Raw genomic sequence first — 14,903 nt, 5'->3', positions numbered from 1 at the left:
GCTTCTTGTGATTTGCAGGTACTGTTTCTGCCTCCTTTAAGGTTTCTTTATGCAGAAAAAAATGGTACGAAGACCTTTAATGTAACAATCAGGCCTCTAGTGACCAAAACTATGAAAAATAGTATTAACTCTCCCCAGAGGAGAAAGCAATTGATGAATTCTGGAGTATATAGTAATTGAAGAACAAGTTAGCATAATTACTCTGAAACAGTAGTATGAAAGGCGTAAGAATTGGCCAAAGAAGCTTCATGACAGTCTATGTCAGGGCTGGGCAAAATACGCCCCAGGGACTGGATCCGGCCTACCAAGCCACTGGATCCAGCCTAGAGACCACCATACCGGGTCCCCTCAGGCACGCAGCTGCCACGGTTTAAGGCATAATCCATGGGCTCTCTGCCATGCAGGGAGAAGGAGGCTGTGTGATCTCCCCACCTTCAGCCCAATCCTCAGCTCCTATTGGCTGACTGTTTCTAGCCAACAGGAGCTAAGAGATTGGCCTGGGGATTGGGGCAATGCAAGTCTCTTCCCCTTCCTGAAGCTGAGTGCGCCACATGGAGGGAGCAGCCTGCATTTTCAAGCAGTTGGGGGCTGCAGCAGGCAGGGAGTCCACCCTGCCTTGGGGGTGCTGCAGGGATACTGGCCAGGAGATGCTTAGATAAGTACCTTCCAGCCAGAGCTTGCCTCTGGCACCCCAGCCCCTCCTGTACCCCAACTCTCACCCCTAGGTCACCATCCAAATCCTCTGCACCCCTTTGCCCCAGGTCACAACTCCCTCCCAGATCCTGTACCCCCTCCTACTCCTCTCCCCTAGGTTAGAATCCTCTCCTGCACCCAAACATCCTCCCAGACTCTGCACCCCATTCTCTTCCCCCAGGCCAAAACCCAAGCCCTCTGCAGTCTAAATCCTTTTCCCCTTCTCCCAGGTCACAATTCCCTCACAGATTTTGCAGCCCTCCCCCAGGCCAGAATCCTCTCTTGCACCCATACTCATTCCCTGACACTACACCCTAATTCCCTGACCCATGTCACCACCCCCCTCCTTCATCAAACTCCCTCTCAGATCTCATACTGTCTCCTGCACCCCAGTCCCTTACACTATGCACCCAACCTCCATCCTAGACCCTACATCTCCTCCAGGGCTCATCTAGACTACACTAAAGCATCGAAAGACGATATGCAAATTCCATGAGAATTAGCATATCTTCTTCACAGAATCAGAGCTGGAAGAGATCTCAGGAGGTCATCAAGTCCAGCCCCTGCCTAAGGCAGGACCAATCTCAACTAATTCAACCCAGCCAGGGCTTTGTCAAGCCAAGACTTAAAAACTTCTGGGGATGGAGATTCCACCACCTTCCTAGGGAACCCATTCCAGTGCTTCATCACCCTCCTAGTGAAATAGTTTTTCCTAATATCCAACCTAGACCGCTCCCACTCTAACTTGAGACCAGTGCTCCGTGTTCTGCCATCTGTCACTACTGTGAACAGCCTTTATCCATCCTCTTTCAAACCTCCCCTCAGGAAGTTGAAAGCTGCTATCAAATCCACCCTTGCACTTTTCTTCTGCAGACTAAACAAACCCAAATCCCTCAGTCTCTCCTCACAGGTCATGCGCTCCAACCCCCTAATCATTTTTGGTCGCCCTCCACTGGACCTTCTCCAATGCATCTACATCCTTTCTATAGTGGCGGGGCCCAGAACTGGACACAAATACTCCAGATGTGGCCTCACCAGAGCTGAATAAAGGGGAATAATCACGGAATTTGTATATCCTCTTTCGACACTTTAGCATAGTCTAGATGAGCCCCCAGAGAAAAGTGAGGCCCTTGACCACTTTCCAAAATCATGGAGCTTCTCCCCACCAAAAATTATTGCCCAGCTCTGGTCTATGCAAAGATCTCAGGTTCAAATTTCTGTGCTGGGAAAACAGCAGGGAAGGTAACTTAAAAGGAACAGCCAGTCAACCAAAGTTTGCAAATGGCATTATGAAAGAAAAATGACGTCTCATGTGGCACCTTAAAAAACACATTTATTTGGGAATAAGTTTTCTTGGAAAAAAACCATTTCATCAGATGCTTATTAGCCAGGATGGGTAGAAATGGTGTACCTACCTTAAGATGTGAGCAGACCATGGATTTATACAGAGGTAATAAGTTATTCTCTATCCCTTTTTAACAATTCCTAACATTCTATTTGCTTTTTTGACTGCTGCTGCATATTGAGTGAATGTTTTCGATTAGTCTAGTACGGCGTGGTAAAAGAGGACTTCTTGCACAAGAGCTACGCTCTTTTTTAACAGGTGTAAGCCCTCTTGCGCAGGAGCTCTTGCGCAAGAAAGCCCTATGGCTAAAATGGCCATCAGAGCTTTCTTGTGCAAGATCACGTCCACACTGCCATGTGTGTTCTTGCACAAAAGCACACCTCCCACATGGCAGTGTGGACGTTTTCTTGCGCAAGATGTTCTTGTGCAAGAAGCCGTGAGTGTAGACACAGCCTTAGATTCTAAAGGATTGGTGCAGCATGGTCTTTTGGGTAAGATCCACAGTATAAACTGACCTGGGACTGTGGATGGTCCTTTGGAATGTGGAGAACCTGTTTGGAATTGGTGAGATTGGTTTTATAACCTTTCACCTGCAGAAGGAGTGGTTCTGGTTGTGGCACAGGGAACACTGGGGCATCTAGGAAGTTTTGCCTGTGAGACTTCCTGCTGGCTAGTGTGGCAGCTCAAGTGCTCTGTGAGATTGGTTTGGTGCCTTATAGAAGAGAACCCCAAATCGGGCTGTAAGTAGCCCTGGTTCTGAGCAATTTGTCCTGATTTGACACACACACAGTAGTGCCACCAGATAACCTGGTATATTACAAAGGCTTAGCCCAGAGGAACCTAAGGAAAAGAGGGGACACAGTAAGGCCCCCAATTGTGAAAGAGCAAAAGGTGCCCAGAAGGCAGGCCACCTAAAGAGCCAGTGCCCTCTTAAAAGAAGAAAGAGCTAAGAAAGAAGGGGCTAGGATGAAAGCCAAAGTCATGATAATGGCCCAATAGAGAGCAAGGCTTGTCTGAAAGAGATCTCCCCATACAATAGGTGGTGAGAGAAATAAAGGGACTGGGACAGAAAGGACCCAGGAAAACATGTAGATAGACCTAGAGATGCAAGAGGCTTCTGCCCTGGTGGACAAGGACAATGGGTCGAGGGACCTCGAGGAACAGGTGCAAGACTTGCAGGGAAAGCTTTCCTGCCATGGAGAAGGCCCTGCACCTAGCAGAGGTGTGTGTGTAATTTCAGAAAGACCAAGTCCACGATACAAATAAGTGACGGTCATATCAATACCACCCTGTCTTTAAAAAGTTTCCATGCAGCTTTCAGGGATTTGGCTCTAGTCACTGTGCCTTTTAATTTCTGTTTAACTAACCTCCTCATTTTTGTGTAATTCCCCTTTTTGAAATTAAATGCCAGGATGCTGACTGCTGAGGTGTTCTTCCCACCACAGGAATGTTAAATGTTATTATATTATGGTCACTATTCCCAAGCGGTCCTGTAACGGTTATCTCCTGGACCTGATCCTGCACTCCACTCAGGACTAAATCGAGAATTGCCTCTCCCCTTGTGGGTTCCTGCACTAGCTGCTCCAAGAAGCAGTCATTTAAGCCATTGAGAAATTTTATCTCCGCTTCTCTTCCTGAGGTGACATGTATCCAGTCAATATGGGGATAATTATAATCCCCCATTATTATAGATTTCTTTATTTTGGTAGCCTCTCTAATCTCCCTCAGCATTTCAATGTCAGTATCGCTGTCCTGGTCAGGTGGTCGATAATATATCCCTACTGCTAATTTCTTATTATTGGAGCATGGAATTACTATCCATAGCGATTCTATTGAACATGTTGATTCATTTAAGATTTTTATTTCATTTGATTCTACATTATCTTTCACATACAGTGGCACCCCGCCACCAACACAGCCTGCTCTAACCTTCCAATATATTTTATATCCCAGTATGATTGTGTCCTACAGATTTTCCTCATTCCACCAGGTTTCAGTGATGCCTATTATGTCAATCTCCTCCTTTAATACGAGGTACTCTTGTTCATCCATCTTATTAGTCAGACTCTACGCGTGGAACTGGAAGCATTTGCGAGAATGCCACCAGAGAGGTCCTGGATTTCAATCTCTTTCCTATCAATCTAAATTAGGCCCCCAGGACATCTCTCCTACCCTTCCCAACGTCATTGGTACTTACATGTACCACGACCACCGGCTCCTCTCCAGCACTACACACAAGTCTATCTAGATGCCTTGAGAGAAGGCATTTATGTAGAAGCACTTTAAAAAACTGCCACTGTTTATTTGTCTACCCTTCCCTGATGCACTGGATTCCTTTATATGCGGTTGTTTGTCTGCTCTGGCCCATGGTTTGCCCTCTCCCCTCCTCTCTTTCTGAGCACAGCCTAGAGAATCTCTATCAATGGATTCTCCTCTAAGGGAATAGTGATAGAAATGTAACCGTGTTAGTCTGGTGTAGCTGAAACAAAATACAGGACTATGTAGCACTTTAAAGACTAACAAGATGGTTTATTAGATGATGAGCTTTCGTGGGCCAGACCCACTTCCTCAGATCAAATAGTGGAAGAAAATAGTCACAACCATATATACCAAAGGACACAATTAAAAAAAAATGAACACACATGAAAAGGACAAATCACATTTCAGAACAGAAAGGGAATGGGGGGGAGGGGAGGAAGGTAAATGCCTGACAGTTAATGATATTAGAGGTGATAATTGGGGAAGCTATCTTTGTAATGGGTAAGGTAGTTTGGGTCTTTGTTCAGCCCCCTGAGGAGAGTGTCGAATTTTAGCATGAATGCCAGTTCAGAGGATTCCCTTTCAAGTGCAGATTTGAAAGTCTTCTGAAGTAGGATGCATGTGATTAAGTCATTGAGACAGTGTCCTTTCTGGTTGAAATGGCAAGAAACTGTTTTTTCTTTGTGATCCTGTCTAATGTCTGTTTTGTGGGCATTGATTCTTTGGTGAAGTGTCTGAAATGTTTGTCCAATGTACATAGCAGATGGACACTTTCGGCACATGATAGCATAGATTATATTTCTGGATGCGCAGGAATATGTATTCTTGATCTCATAAATCACTTGGTTAGGCCCAATAATGGTGTCAGCAGAGTGAATGTGTGGACAAACTGGCAACGGGGTTTGTTGCAAGGGAAAGTACCAGAGTTGGTATTAGTGTGGAATGTCCTGTGGTTGTTGGTAAGAATCATCTTGAGGTTAGGTGGTTGTCTATAGGAGACTATGGGTCTGTCTCCCAGAGCTTCTTGGAGTTTAGTATTCTGTTCCAGTATAGGCTGTAATTTATTGATAATGTGTTGGACAGGTTTAAGTTGGGGGCTGTAGGTGATGACAAGTGGTGTTCTATTGTTGGTTTTCTTGGGTCTGTCTTGTAGTAGATGGTTTCTAGGTATTCGTTTGGCTCTTTCAATTTGCTTTTTTATTTCTCCGGGTGGGTAGTTGAGGTTTATAAATGCTTGGTAGAGATCCTGAAGTTTCTGGTCTCTGTCAGTGGGATTAGAGAAGATGCGGTTGTATCCAAGGGCTTGGCTATAGATGATGGATCGTATGGTGTGTGCTGAATGGGAGCTGGAAGCATGTAGGTAACTGTATGAGTCAGTGGGTTTTCTGTAGAGGGTGGTGTCTAATTTTCCATTGTTGATTTGTACTGTGGTGTCCAGGAAATGGATCTCTCGTGTGGAATGGTCCAGGCTGAGGTTAATGGTGGGGTGTAGGTTGTTGAAATCTCTGTGGAATGTCTCCAGTGTTTCTTGGCCATGCGTCCAGATCATAAAGATATCATTGATGTAGCGTAAGTAGAGAAGGAGTAAAAGGGGACGGGAGTTGAGGAAACGTTGTTCTAAGTCAGCCATAAAGATATTAGCATCCATTACTAACACCTACTTCTTCCTGACAACTTACAGAGGGACAGCGAGGAGAACATCCCAGTGGGCTGTGGACTGGTCAAAAACACTCGCCAACAAAGCCTGGAGAAGCCATAGCCTTAGGCTGGCATGGCGAACGACATAGATACATGCCGCAACCTCATACAGGTACGGGCTGTGGGGAGGAGGGGGGGGAAGAGACGTTTGAGGTGGTTCACCATGCTTAGTATAGTATTGAACCTGACTGTGGGAAGAAAAACTCGCGCCACCCTGGCGTTGAGGAGAGCTCCCACAAAACTCTGTCCTGCTGGGGAGGGGGGGGTCAACATCAACTTTTCGTCCAGCATAAACCCTAACATCCGGAAGAGGGTAATTGTAAAGCTTACATGCACTACCACCAGAGCTTGGAAGCACCCACAAATCAACCAGACATCCAGGTAAGGGAAAACCTGGATCCCATGAGTCCTGAGGAATGCCGCCACCATTGCCATACATTTTGTAAATACTCTGGGGGCCACAGACGGTCCAAAAGGGAGTACAGTAAATTGGAAGTGGCTGTGGGACACTAAAACGTAAAAATCTCCTGTGATTCTGTCTTATTGCTATATGAAAATAAGCGTCTTTGATATCGAGGACCACGTACCAATCGCCCAGCTCCAGAACCGGAATGATGGAGGCCAGGGTTATTCTGAACTTTGTGTCTCAGTTCCTTGTTGAGGTTTCTGAGGTCCAGAATAGGCTGAAGCCCACCTTTTGGTTTCAGGATAACAAAATAGCAGGAATAAAACCCCTTGCCCTCCAAATGGGAGGGGACCCTTTCTAGAACTCCCTTCTCAAGGAGCGCGAGATCCTCATGAGATGGGTCCCTGAGGAGGGATGGGAAGGGAGGGAAAGAAGGGGGGGAACCCAGAAAGGGAATGGAGTACCCCATCTTTACCAGGTCGAGCAGCCATCTGTCCGACGTGACCCCAGACCAAGCTGTGGCAAAGTGGGATAATCTGTCCCCAAACAGGGGGGAAGGGAGGGGGCTTGGCACACAGTCCTCGAAGGTGATTTCAAAACAGTGGCTTGGTTTGCTGAGAAGAAGGCTGACCCACTCCCCTAACATTATCCGGCCGCGGGCCGCAACTCCTTGTGCAATTGGAGGCTGAAGAAGATGTTGCCGCTGTGCCCCCACTGGGAGCCCAACGCCAACGCCTCCAGTGATCCCCACGGGAAGGCTGGAATTGTGCTCTGCCCGGCTGTCTATAGGGGAGGTGCTGCCTCTGAGGGGCCAGTGTGTGAATCCCCAACGACCAGAGAGTGGATCTAGTGTCCTTCAAAGTGTGCAGCCTGGAGTCTGTGTGCTCCAAGAAGAGGGCCTTTCCCTTGAAAGAGAGGTCCTGAATTGTAGACTGCACATCTGTCAGTATGCCAGATACCTGCAGCCAGGCACTGAGGCGCATAACCATGACAGAGGCCATGGTCCTGGCGGCTGAGTCCACCGCGTCCAGGGAGACCTGCAAAGCAGTAAGAGCGATTGTCCTGCCCTCCATAGCCATAGCGGCGAACTCCTGCCACACATTAGGGGGAAGTTTGTCTCTGAATTTGTCCATCATCTACCAGGTGTTATAGGCATAGCAGCTAAGCATTGCCTGTTGATTCGCAATGTGAAGCTGAACCTCCCCGTAGCATATACCTTACACACCAACTGGTCTAAGCTCTTGGGTTCTCTGGCCTTTGGGGGTCGGCCCTGGTTGTGGCAGGTTTTCTTTTTGCGCTGCAGCCTGGACTACCAGGGAGCCCAGGACAGAGTTGGAGTACAAATGCTCATGCCCTGATTGCGGGACATAACATCTCTCGACACCTTTCAGGGTAGGGGTCAGTGAAGCCAAGGTCTGCCAAAGCATGTTCATAATTTTGGCTACCGTCTTGTTGGGCAGCAAAGCCAATTTGGCAGGAGTATCTTTCAAGAGGATGTCCACCATTGGATCTGACTCCTCTGGCACTGGTTCCACTGACACACTCAAATTGGAAGCCAGGTGACGTAAGAGCTCCTGATGGGACCTGGAGTCCATTGCTGGCATGGACGGAGCAGGGTCCGTAAGAGCCTCATCTGGGAATGAGGATGAGGACTCTCTAACAGGCTCTGGAGCTAGGAGCACCTCTGGCGGAACAGACACCTGGGGAAGCTGTGGACACGGCTGAGGTGGCACGACCTCCAAAGATAGGTGACCCGAGTCCTCCATATGGGAAGCTTCCTCCGTTGTTGGTGGAGGGGGTCTGGAGAGCGATGCTGAAGGGGGGAGGGGGAGGGAAGGAGATGCATCACCGAGAGGAGCTGGAAGCCCATGAAAAAAGCATGGGCCCCTGCCACTGGTGATATGCCCAGAGCATCCAGAAGGGCCAAGGAGTCTGTGACTGTGGAGGCCAGGTCTGCTGGAAACTGTGCTGTTCCATCCGGTGCCAGGAGCAGGAGCGGTACCTGGATGAAGACCTGGATGAAGCCACTGAGTGGAGCGACTTGACATCGGACTCCAATGAATAGTCGGAGGCAGACCAAGGCGGTGCTGGGCCAGGCTGTCCCAGAGCCACGGTGGGTTTAAACCTGGCCATGGACTGCGGCTTGCCAGCATGGGCTAGTGGAGGAAGCCACAACGGTGCCGGTGCTGAAACCCCGGTGCCGAGAGTCTGCTGTGATGCCATAACCACAGGCATCGGCGTAGGCGCCAGTGCCTGCCCCAGAACCCATGCTGGCGGCAATGTTGTCATAGACGGAGCGGATGTATATGCCAGTGCCAGTTGATGGTACGGTACTCTCGTCAGTGCCAGTGTTGGTACTGTTCCCGGTGGCAGTGCCAAAGGTGGTGCCGGGCATGATGAGCCTATCGGTGCCGATGCCACAGTCAGCACCGATGCCGTCAAGGAAGACCGAGCTAGTGTCACTACATGGTGTGGTACCAGTCGGTACACCGTCAGTTGTCAAGGCAGTGCAGCCATAGGGTGCGGTGCTGATTGGTCCAGCAAGCGGTCCAGGAAGTGGCAGCAATGACCTCGATGAGGTTGAGGCTGGTGCCCACTCTGCTTCTACTGTCGGTGCCTGTAGAGGTGGTGGCATAGGCAGCAATACTGGCGATGCCTGTGGAGCGGTTGAAGGCCCCAGTGCGGACCATGGCACCCACTCCAGGGGGGCAACCGGTGCCAGAGGGTGCGACCCCTCCAAGTCCAACGAAGACTGTGGAGAGACCATGAAGTGGATCAACTCCTGGGCCGCCTCAAATGTCTCCGGCGTGGATGGTCAGTGCAGTGGCATCATGCCTGGGCTATTTGGGTGGTCAGCAGCCTTTTTCTGGGTCCCTGAGGCAGCGGCACCAGGAGGGTTCCAGTCGGATGGCCGATTCCGGTGGTGCCAGCCCACGTGGGACTTACGGTTCGGCGAGTGGTGGCTTTGGTACCGATGCCTTATCCCATGCCGGAGCGCCACATGTCAACGCCGGTGCACTGAGTACTGTGGCCTGAGGAATCAGTGCTGATTGAAGCACCGCTTCCATTAATAAAAGTTTTAAACGAGAATTTCTCTCTTTTTTAGTGTGCGGCTTGAATGCCCTACAGATCTTACAGGTGTCTGCCAGGTGGGCTTCCCCAAGACACTTTAAGCAGTCATCATGGGGGTCACCCTTGGGCATAAATTTCACACAGGATGCACAAGTCTTAAAACCCTGAGGCCCTGGCATTCCCCACCCCCATAGGAGGGAGAGAACAAAACAAACCTTAACATAACCAAAACGTACCTAAGTACGTTTGTAATGTGAACTATTTACACAAGAAAGCCAACTGGCGAACAACACTACGCTATCTATCACGCTCCAACAACCTTCACAGGCGGTAAGAAGGAACTGAGGAGGGGGAGCGCCAGCAGATGTACTTATGCTTCGCTATAGCGGCGCCACTCCAGGGGGCGACCTGCCTGCACTATGGGTACCGCTAGGGGAAAAACGCTCTGGAGAACCGTGCATACGGCACGTGCACACCTCATTCGAATGGACATAAGCAACCACTCGAAGAATTGCTCTTTCTAGCTTCAACATACGATCGATGGCAACACAGTGACCTTTTTTCAAACGCGTTCCCTGGAGTAGGAGTGATGGCAGTCGTAGTAAGTACGACCATAGTGACATTCACAGCATGGAGAATATTTAGGCGAGTATCTACTTCAGTGTGCATAATGGTATCAGAGTAAGATGAGAGCGTAGGAGATCTTGGTGATTGTGATCTTCCCCTTGGATGCACAGGAGACAATGATACCTGCCGATGTCAATAAAGAGTAGGGGAGGCATGTGTGGATGGGTAATGATGTAATCTCGGAAAATGAAACCTCAACATGTTTCCGGACCAAACAGAGCAAACCGACAACAGTGAAGGTGGCTCCGGGGAAAAAGCAATATGGTTAGGGTTGGAGAGGGAGTAAGTGGTCTCCAAGACTTTTGTCTAGACTTAGTCGGCACCGGGGATTGGTTACGTGGCACTTTGGCTGCAGTAGCTTGCAGAGCCGGGGTCAGTGCCAGGCACAGTGCCAGTGCCCTGCATGGTGCTGGTGCTGGATCGGTTGGTGCCAGCGCTTCAGTTGACGGCTGACGGCGCTGCTTGAGTCATCAGTGCTGAGACAGGAATCGGCGCTGCTCTAGGTGCCTTAGAAGCCAGCAGTGCCAATTCCCTGGGCAGGGCTGGAATCGGTGCAGATGTGCTTCGGCTCGTCTTCTGCTTTTCGGGATGGTGGGTGGTAACCGCATCTTAGGTGCCCAGCTTCTCTCCCGTGCTGACCTGCAGTGGTGGTAATGAGCAGGATGGCAAGGGCCCTTCTTGAATGAGCTGCCTGTCGGACTCTGGAGATTTCTGGGAAATATGCCCCTCACCAAGGCACCGAATGCAATGGGAGTGCCCCTCTGAGGCGGGTATAGGCTCCCAGCATGAGCCACACTTTTTAAACCTGGGGGATCCCAGCATACTTGAAATGATGCAGTTTACTCACGTGACTTGCTTTCTTTTTTTTTTTTTTTTCTTAACACGAACAAAGTACAACTACCACTACTAAAACTATAAGAATACTATAACTACCTACCTACCTACCTACATCTTCAATTCCTGTCAGGTTTCCTGAGGAGAGGGAGCTCACTCCCTCTGCGACCAAGGACAGTTAGGAGGAACTGGCGGGAGCTGGACGGCGCAAACAACATGAGATGGCAGGTGCGTATGCGCAGTCCAGTGGACCACTAACAAACCTCTGATCTGCAGTGCCAGAACCAGCCCAACACCTACAGTGGAGCACCCACAGGGACACTACTCGAAGAAGCAGCAGTCATTTAAGTATCAAGTAACTCTCTCTCTGCATCCCACCCTGAGGTGATATGTACCCAGTCAATATGGGACCAGTTGAAATCCCCCCAACTATTACTGAATTTTTTTATTTTTATAGTCTCTTTAATCTCCCTTGCACTTATTTGAGTTAAAGGGGAAAAAGTACTTTCCCTAGAATGTAAGCACAGTGAGTTCAAATCCTCTACCTAAGTGATTTGGAATCTCTCCCACTAGATGGCAATATTGCACAGTGCTTGCTCCAGAGTCAGGTGCTGAGAATGGACATGCTCAGTGCAAGGTGGCAAAACCAGGATTGGAGCTCAGAATTGACATGGTTCACGTACAGCACAAATACTGAAACTGTATTATCTCCATTGGGTGCTCTCATCTAAATGAAAATATTTCATTGAGATTAATGGGACAGGTCACAACTCTGAGGCTCCTCTGGTGCATTGCGCAGAGATCTGGATCCACTCATTACACCTGCCCCTTGTCTCATAAGGAGGGCCAGACTGAGTCAAACCAAAGATTCATTTAACCCAGTGTCCTGTCTTCCAACAGTCACCAATGCCTGGTGCCCCAAAGGGAACGAACAGAACACGAATCATCAAGTGATCCCTCCCTGGTCACCCTTTCCAGCTTCTGGAAAACAGAGACTAGAGAAACCATCCCTGTCCACCCTGGCTAATAGCCATTGATAGGACCCACCCAGCTAATACATGCACTTCTCAGATCTCACTATCTGCCCTCCTCTCTGAGGCGCCTCCAAGCTTTCCAGGGATATGCAGTGTCAAGAAGGAGAGTGCAGTTAGTAGGAGCTGGCAGCCTCAGGGCAGTGAGGTGTGGAGAGGATGGTCAGAAGAATGAACAGGAGGGAATGTTGGAGCAATGTGAAGGGGTCCATCCAAACTCTGTTTTTGAAAAGCAGTTCAATGACTAGCACATTGAGAAGGGAAGATTGGACTGGACTGGACAGGCAAAGAGATAAGATATTGCAGAAGCAGTAATGTAACTAACATGCAGGCAGTGCATTCTGGGGTAGGGGTAATTGTTGCCAAGTAGTCAGAAGCAGTGGAACATAGAGATAAGAATTTTTTTTAACTAAAGTAATTAACTGTCCAAAAACATTCTTAACAAAGAAGTAAGGTTACTTTTGTGCCCTTCAAAAATATGAAGAGACGCTAAACATAAACATCTGAAAACCAGGAAATACAAAGTTAAGGATACATGTCACTCCTCCAATACATTATGTGAGTGGGGCATAGTATCCAGTCAGAAGCATCAGGTTTTAGCCATGTCTGGATGCAGCATGTTAGCCTTAATAGACTGCTTCTGTGTGGAAAATACTAGTTTTCTTTTATCCTGTTATCCAGGAAATTAAGTTGGATTGTTGAGCAAGAATTTCAGCAAAGCCAGGATAAGGATAAAAAAGTACTGGTAGTATTCCAAAAGACATGATCCCTACATTCCTTCTCAAGCAAAACTCCCAGTGACTTCAATATTTGAGTAAAATCTAAGCAAAGTTTACAGGATCTAGCCCACAGTAAGGGCAATTTACAGGCAAGTGAGACATGAGAGGAAGTTAGATTTCCAAGTCAAGGTAGCTTCCCAGACTGCTGTCCTTTCGACATGTACATATACATTATGCACTTCCCTATTCCTTTCCCAGATATTTCTGCAGCAGAATGGCTACACTGCCTGTGACAAAGCTCCTCCTCTGCCTAAGCAGGTCCTCCAATTTTGGATGGATTGCTCAACTCACAAGCTCATGGCAGCCCTCAGTTTAGTCCTTTCAATGGTGGCACAAATATACTGTTCATTCAGCTGTCCTCACCATTGGTCAGCATGAAAAAGGAAGAACAATTCCCACACTCTAGGCTGCCCCTAGGCTCCCCACAGGTCAACTCTTCTGTGGCTAGCAGGGAGTTGGAGGGGATGAGGGTAACCCAGGCCCACCCTATACTCCAGGTTCCAGCCCAGGAGCCTTGTGGATAGTCTACAATATCTCCTGTACCAGCTGTGAGACAGCAATGATTCCCTGGGCCATTTCTCTACTGCTCCTCCCCAGTACCTTCTTTATCCTCACTGCAGGATCACCTTCCTGATACCTTAGTATTTTTTCTGCCAGGTCCTCCACAGCACACCTTCTTAGCCCCAAGTTCCTTTCATGCTCTGAACTAAGTGAAAGAAAGTTTTTTTAACCAATACTGGGTGTCCTGATTAGCCTGCCTGTCTTAACTGCCTCTAGCAAGTTCTTGATTGGCTCCAGGTGACTTAATTGCTCTGGAGTAGCCAGTTAGCTTACCCAGGGAAAAGAGACCTGTTTAATCTGGGGGTAAAGTACCTGTTTTCTACCACTCTTCTGTAGCTATTTGGCCTGACCCCATTACACATCAGAACAGATATACCTGAGTTATGTCTTTTATCACCTGATGAAGGGAAAGGGTCTCTTCTTTGGCATCCCTGATCAGTGAAGCTTTATATTCTACTGCCAATCGACTGGCCTCCTAGAAAGAGAATAAAAAGAGGATGAGTTGGAGCATTCCCATCTCCCCATTTGCCACTGCATCTCAGCACCAAACTGAAGGGCCAGCTCTAATGATGAACGAGTACAATGGCAAAGCTCTGGCCACCCTCTGTGGGTCTTGTGCTACTGGCAGATAATGCTAGCCTCAAAGGCTCGCTGTGCCCCTCCACACATCCTAATTCTCTTTACTTGAAACAGGAGCCACAGCCTACTGAGCCATACTCATCACAAGCTAGTGCATAGTTTTTTGGGGGAGAAGACCCCTCTGGAGCCCTGATCTCCCTTCTCACAGGTAGATTTTGTGATGTTGTGGGGAGGTTTGGGAGGACCCGGGCCCACCCTCTACTTCGGTTCCAGCCCAGGGACCCTAAGGCAGTGGCAATAGGCAGGGCTACTGCCACTCCCAATCTGGCAAATTCCCTGGGCCACCTCCCCAAGCATTCCCTCCCAGCACCTTTCCTTTGGCACCTGCTAGTCAAACCTCAGCTCACACCCACACAATTCTTCTACACTGTCCTTCCTCCTTTCAGTCCTTCGCTCTTTGCTACCCCATTCTTTACTTGGGAGGAAACTTTTTAAAGAATAATAGAATCATAGACTACTAAACTGGAAGGGACCTTGAAAGATCATTAAGTCCAGTTCCCTGTCCTCATGGCAGGATCAAGCACTGTCTAGAACATCCCTGATAAAGGTTTATCCAACCTGTTCTTAAATATCTCAAGTAATGGAGATTCCACAACATCCCTAGGCGATTTATTCCAGTGTTTAACCACTCTGACAGTTAGGAAGTTTTTCCTAGTGTCCAACCTAAACCTCCCTTGCTGCAATTTAAGCCCATTGCTTCTTGACCTATCCTCAGAGGCCAAGAACAACAATTTTTCTCCCTCCTCCTTGTGTCAGACACCCTTTTAAATACTTGAAACCTGCTATTATGTCCCTGTAGTAGTTTGTGCCAGCGCAAGGCCACACTGACGCACTACAAGCCACCAGAGTTCAGAGCCTCAGGCCTGACTGCAGGCTGAATATCAGTTTTAGAGGCTTCACCGTTGTTCAGGGCGGGGCAGAAAACAACAGTTAAGCAGTTTAGAGTAAGCTTAGCAGTT

At 48.5% G+C, this 14,903-nt stretch overlaps 1 protein-coding gene across 10 annotated transcripts in view; it reads right to left on the bottom strand.

Annotated features, from left to right (window-relative positions):
- The window catches only part of CEP250 (centrosomal protein 250), a 188,415-nt gene that overhangs the window by 152,121 nt on the left and 21,391 nt on the right, over window positions 1-14,903 (bottom strand). For 8 of the 10 annotated variants that reach the window (XM_075901435.2, XM_075901442.2, XM_075901440.2 and 5 more), the window contains one exon: window positions 13,682-13,780. In XM_075901435.2, coding sequence (XP_075757550.2) covers window positions 13,682-13,780 — 99 coding nt within the window. The remainder of the gene's footprint in view (window positions 1-13,681; window positions 13,781-14,903) is intronic. The other 2 variants (XM_075901439.2, XM_075901446.2) reach the window with 1 other exon arrangement.

This window comes from Pelodiscus sinensis, chromosome 17, assembly GCF_052426305.1.
Source record: "Pelodiscus sinensis isolate ZL-2025 chromosome 17, ASM5242630v1, whole genome shotgun sequence".
NCBI classification, from domain to species: domain Eukaryota; kingdom Metazoa; phylum Chordata; order Testudines; family Trionychidae; genus Pelodiscus; species Pelodiscus sinensis.
The sequence above is the reverse complement of the archived record's forward strand: the minus strand, read 5'-3'. Positions and strand labels throughout refer to the sequence as shown.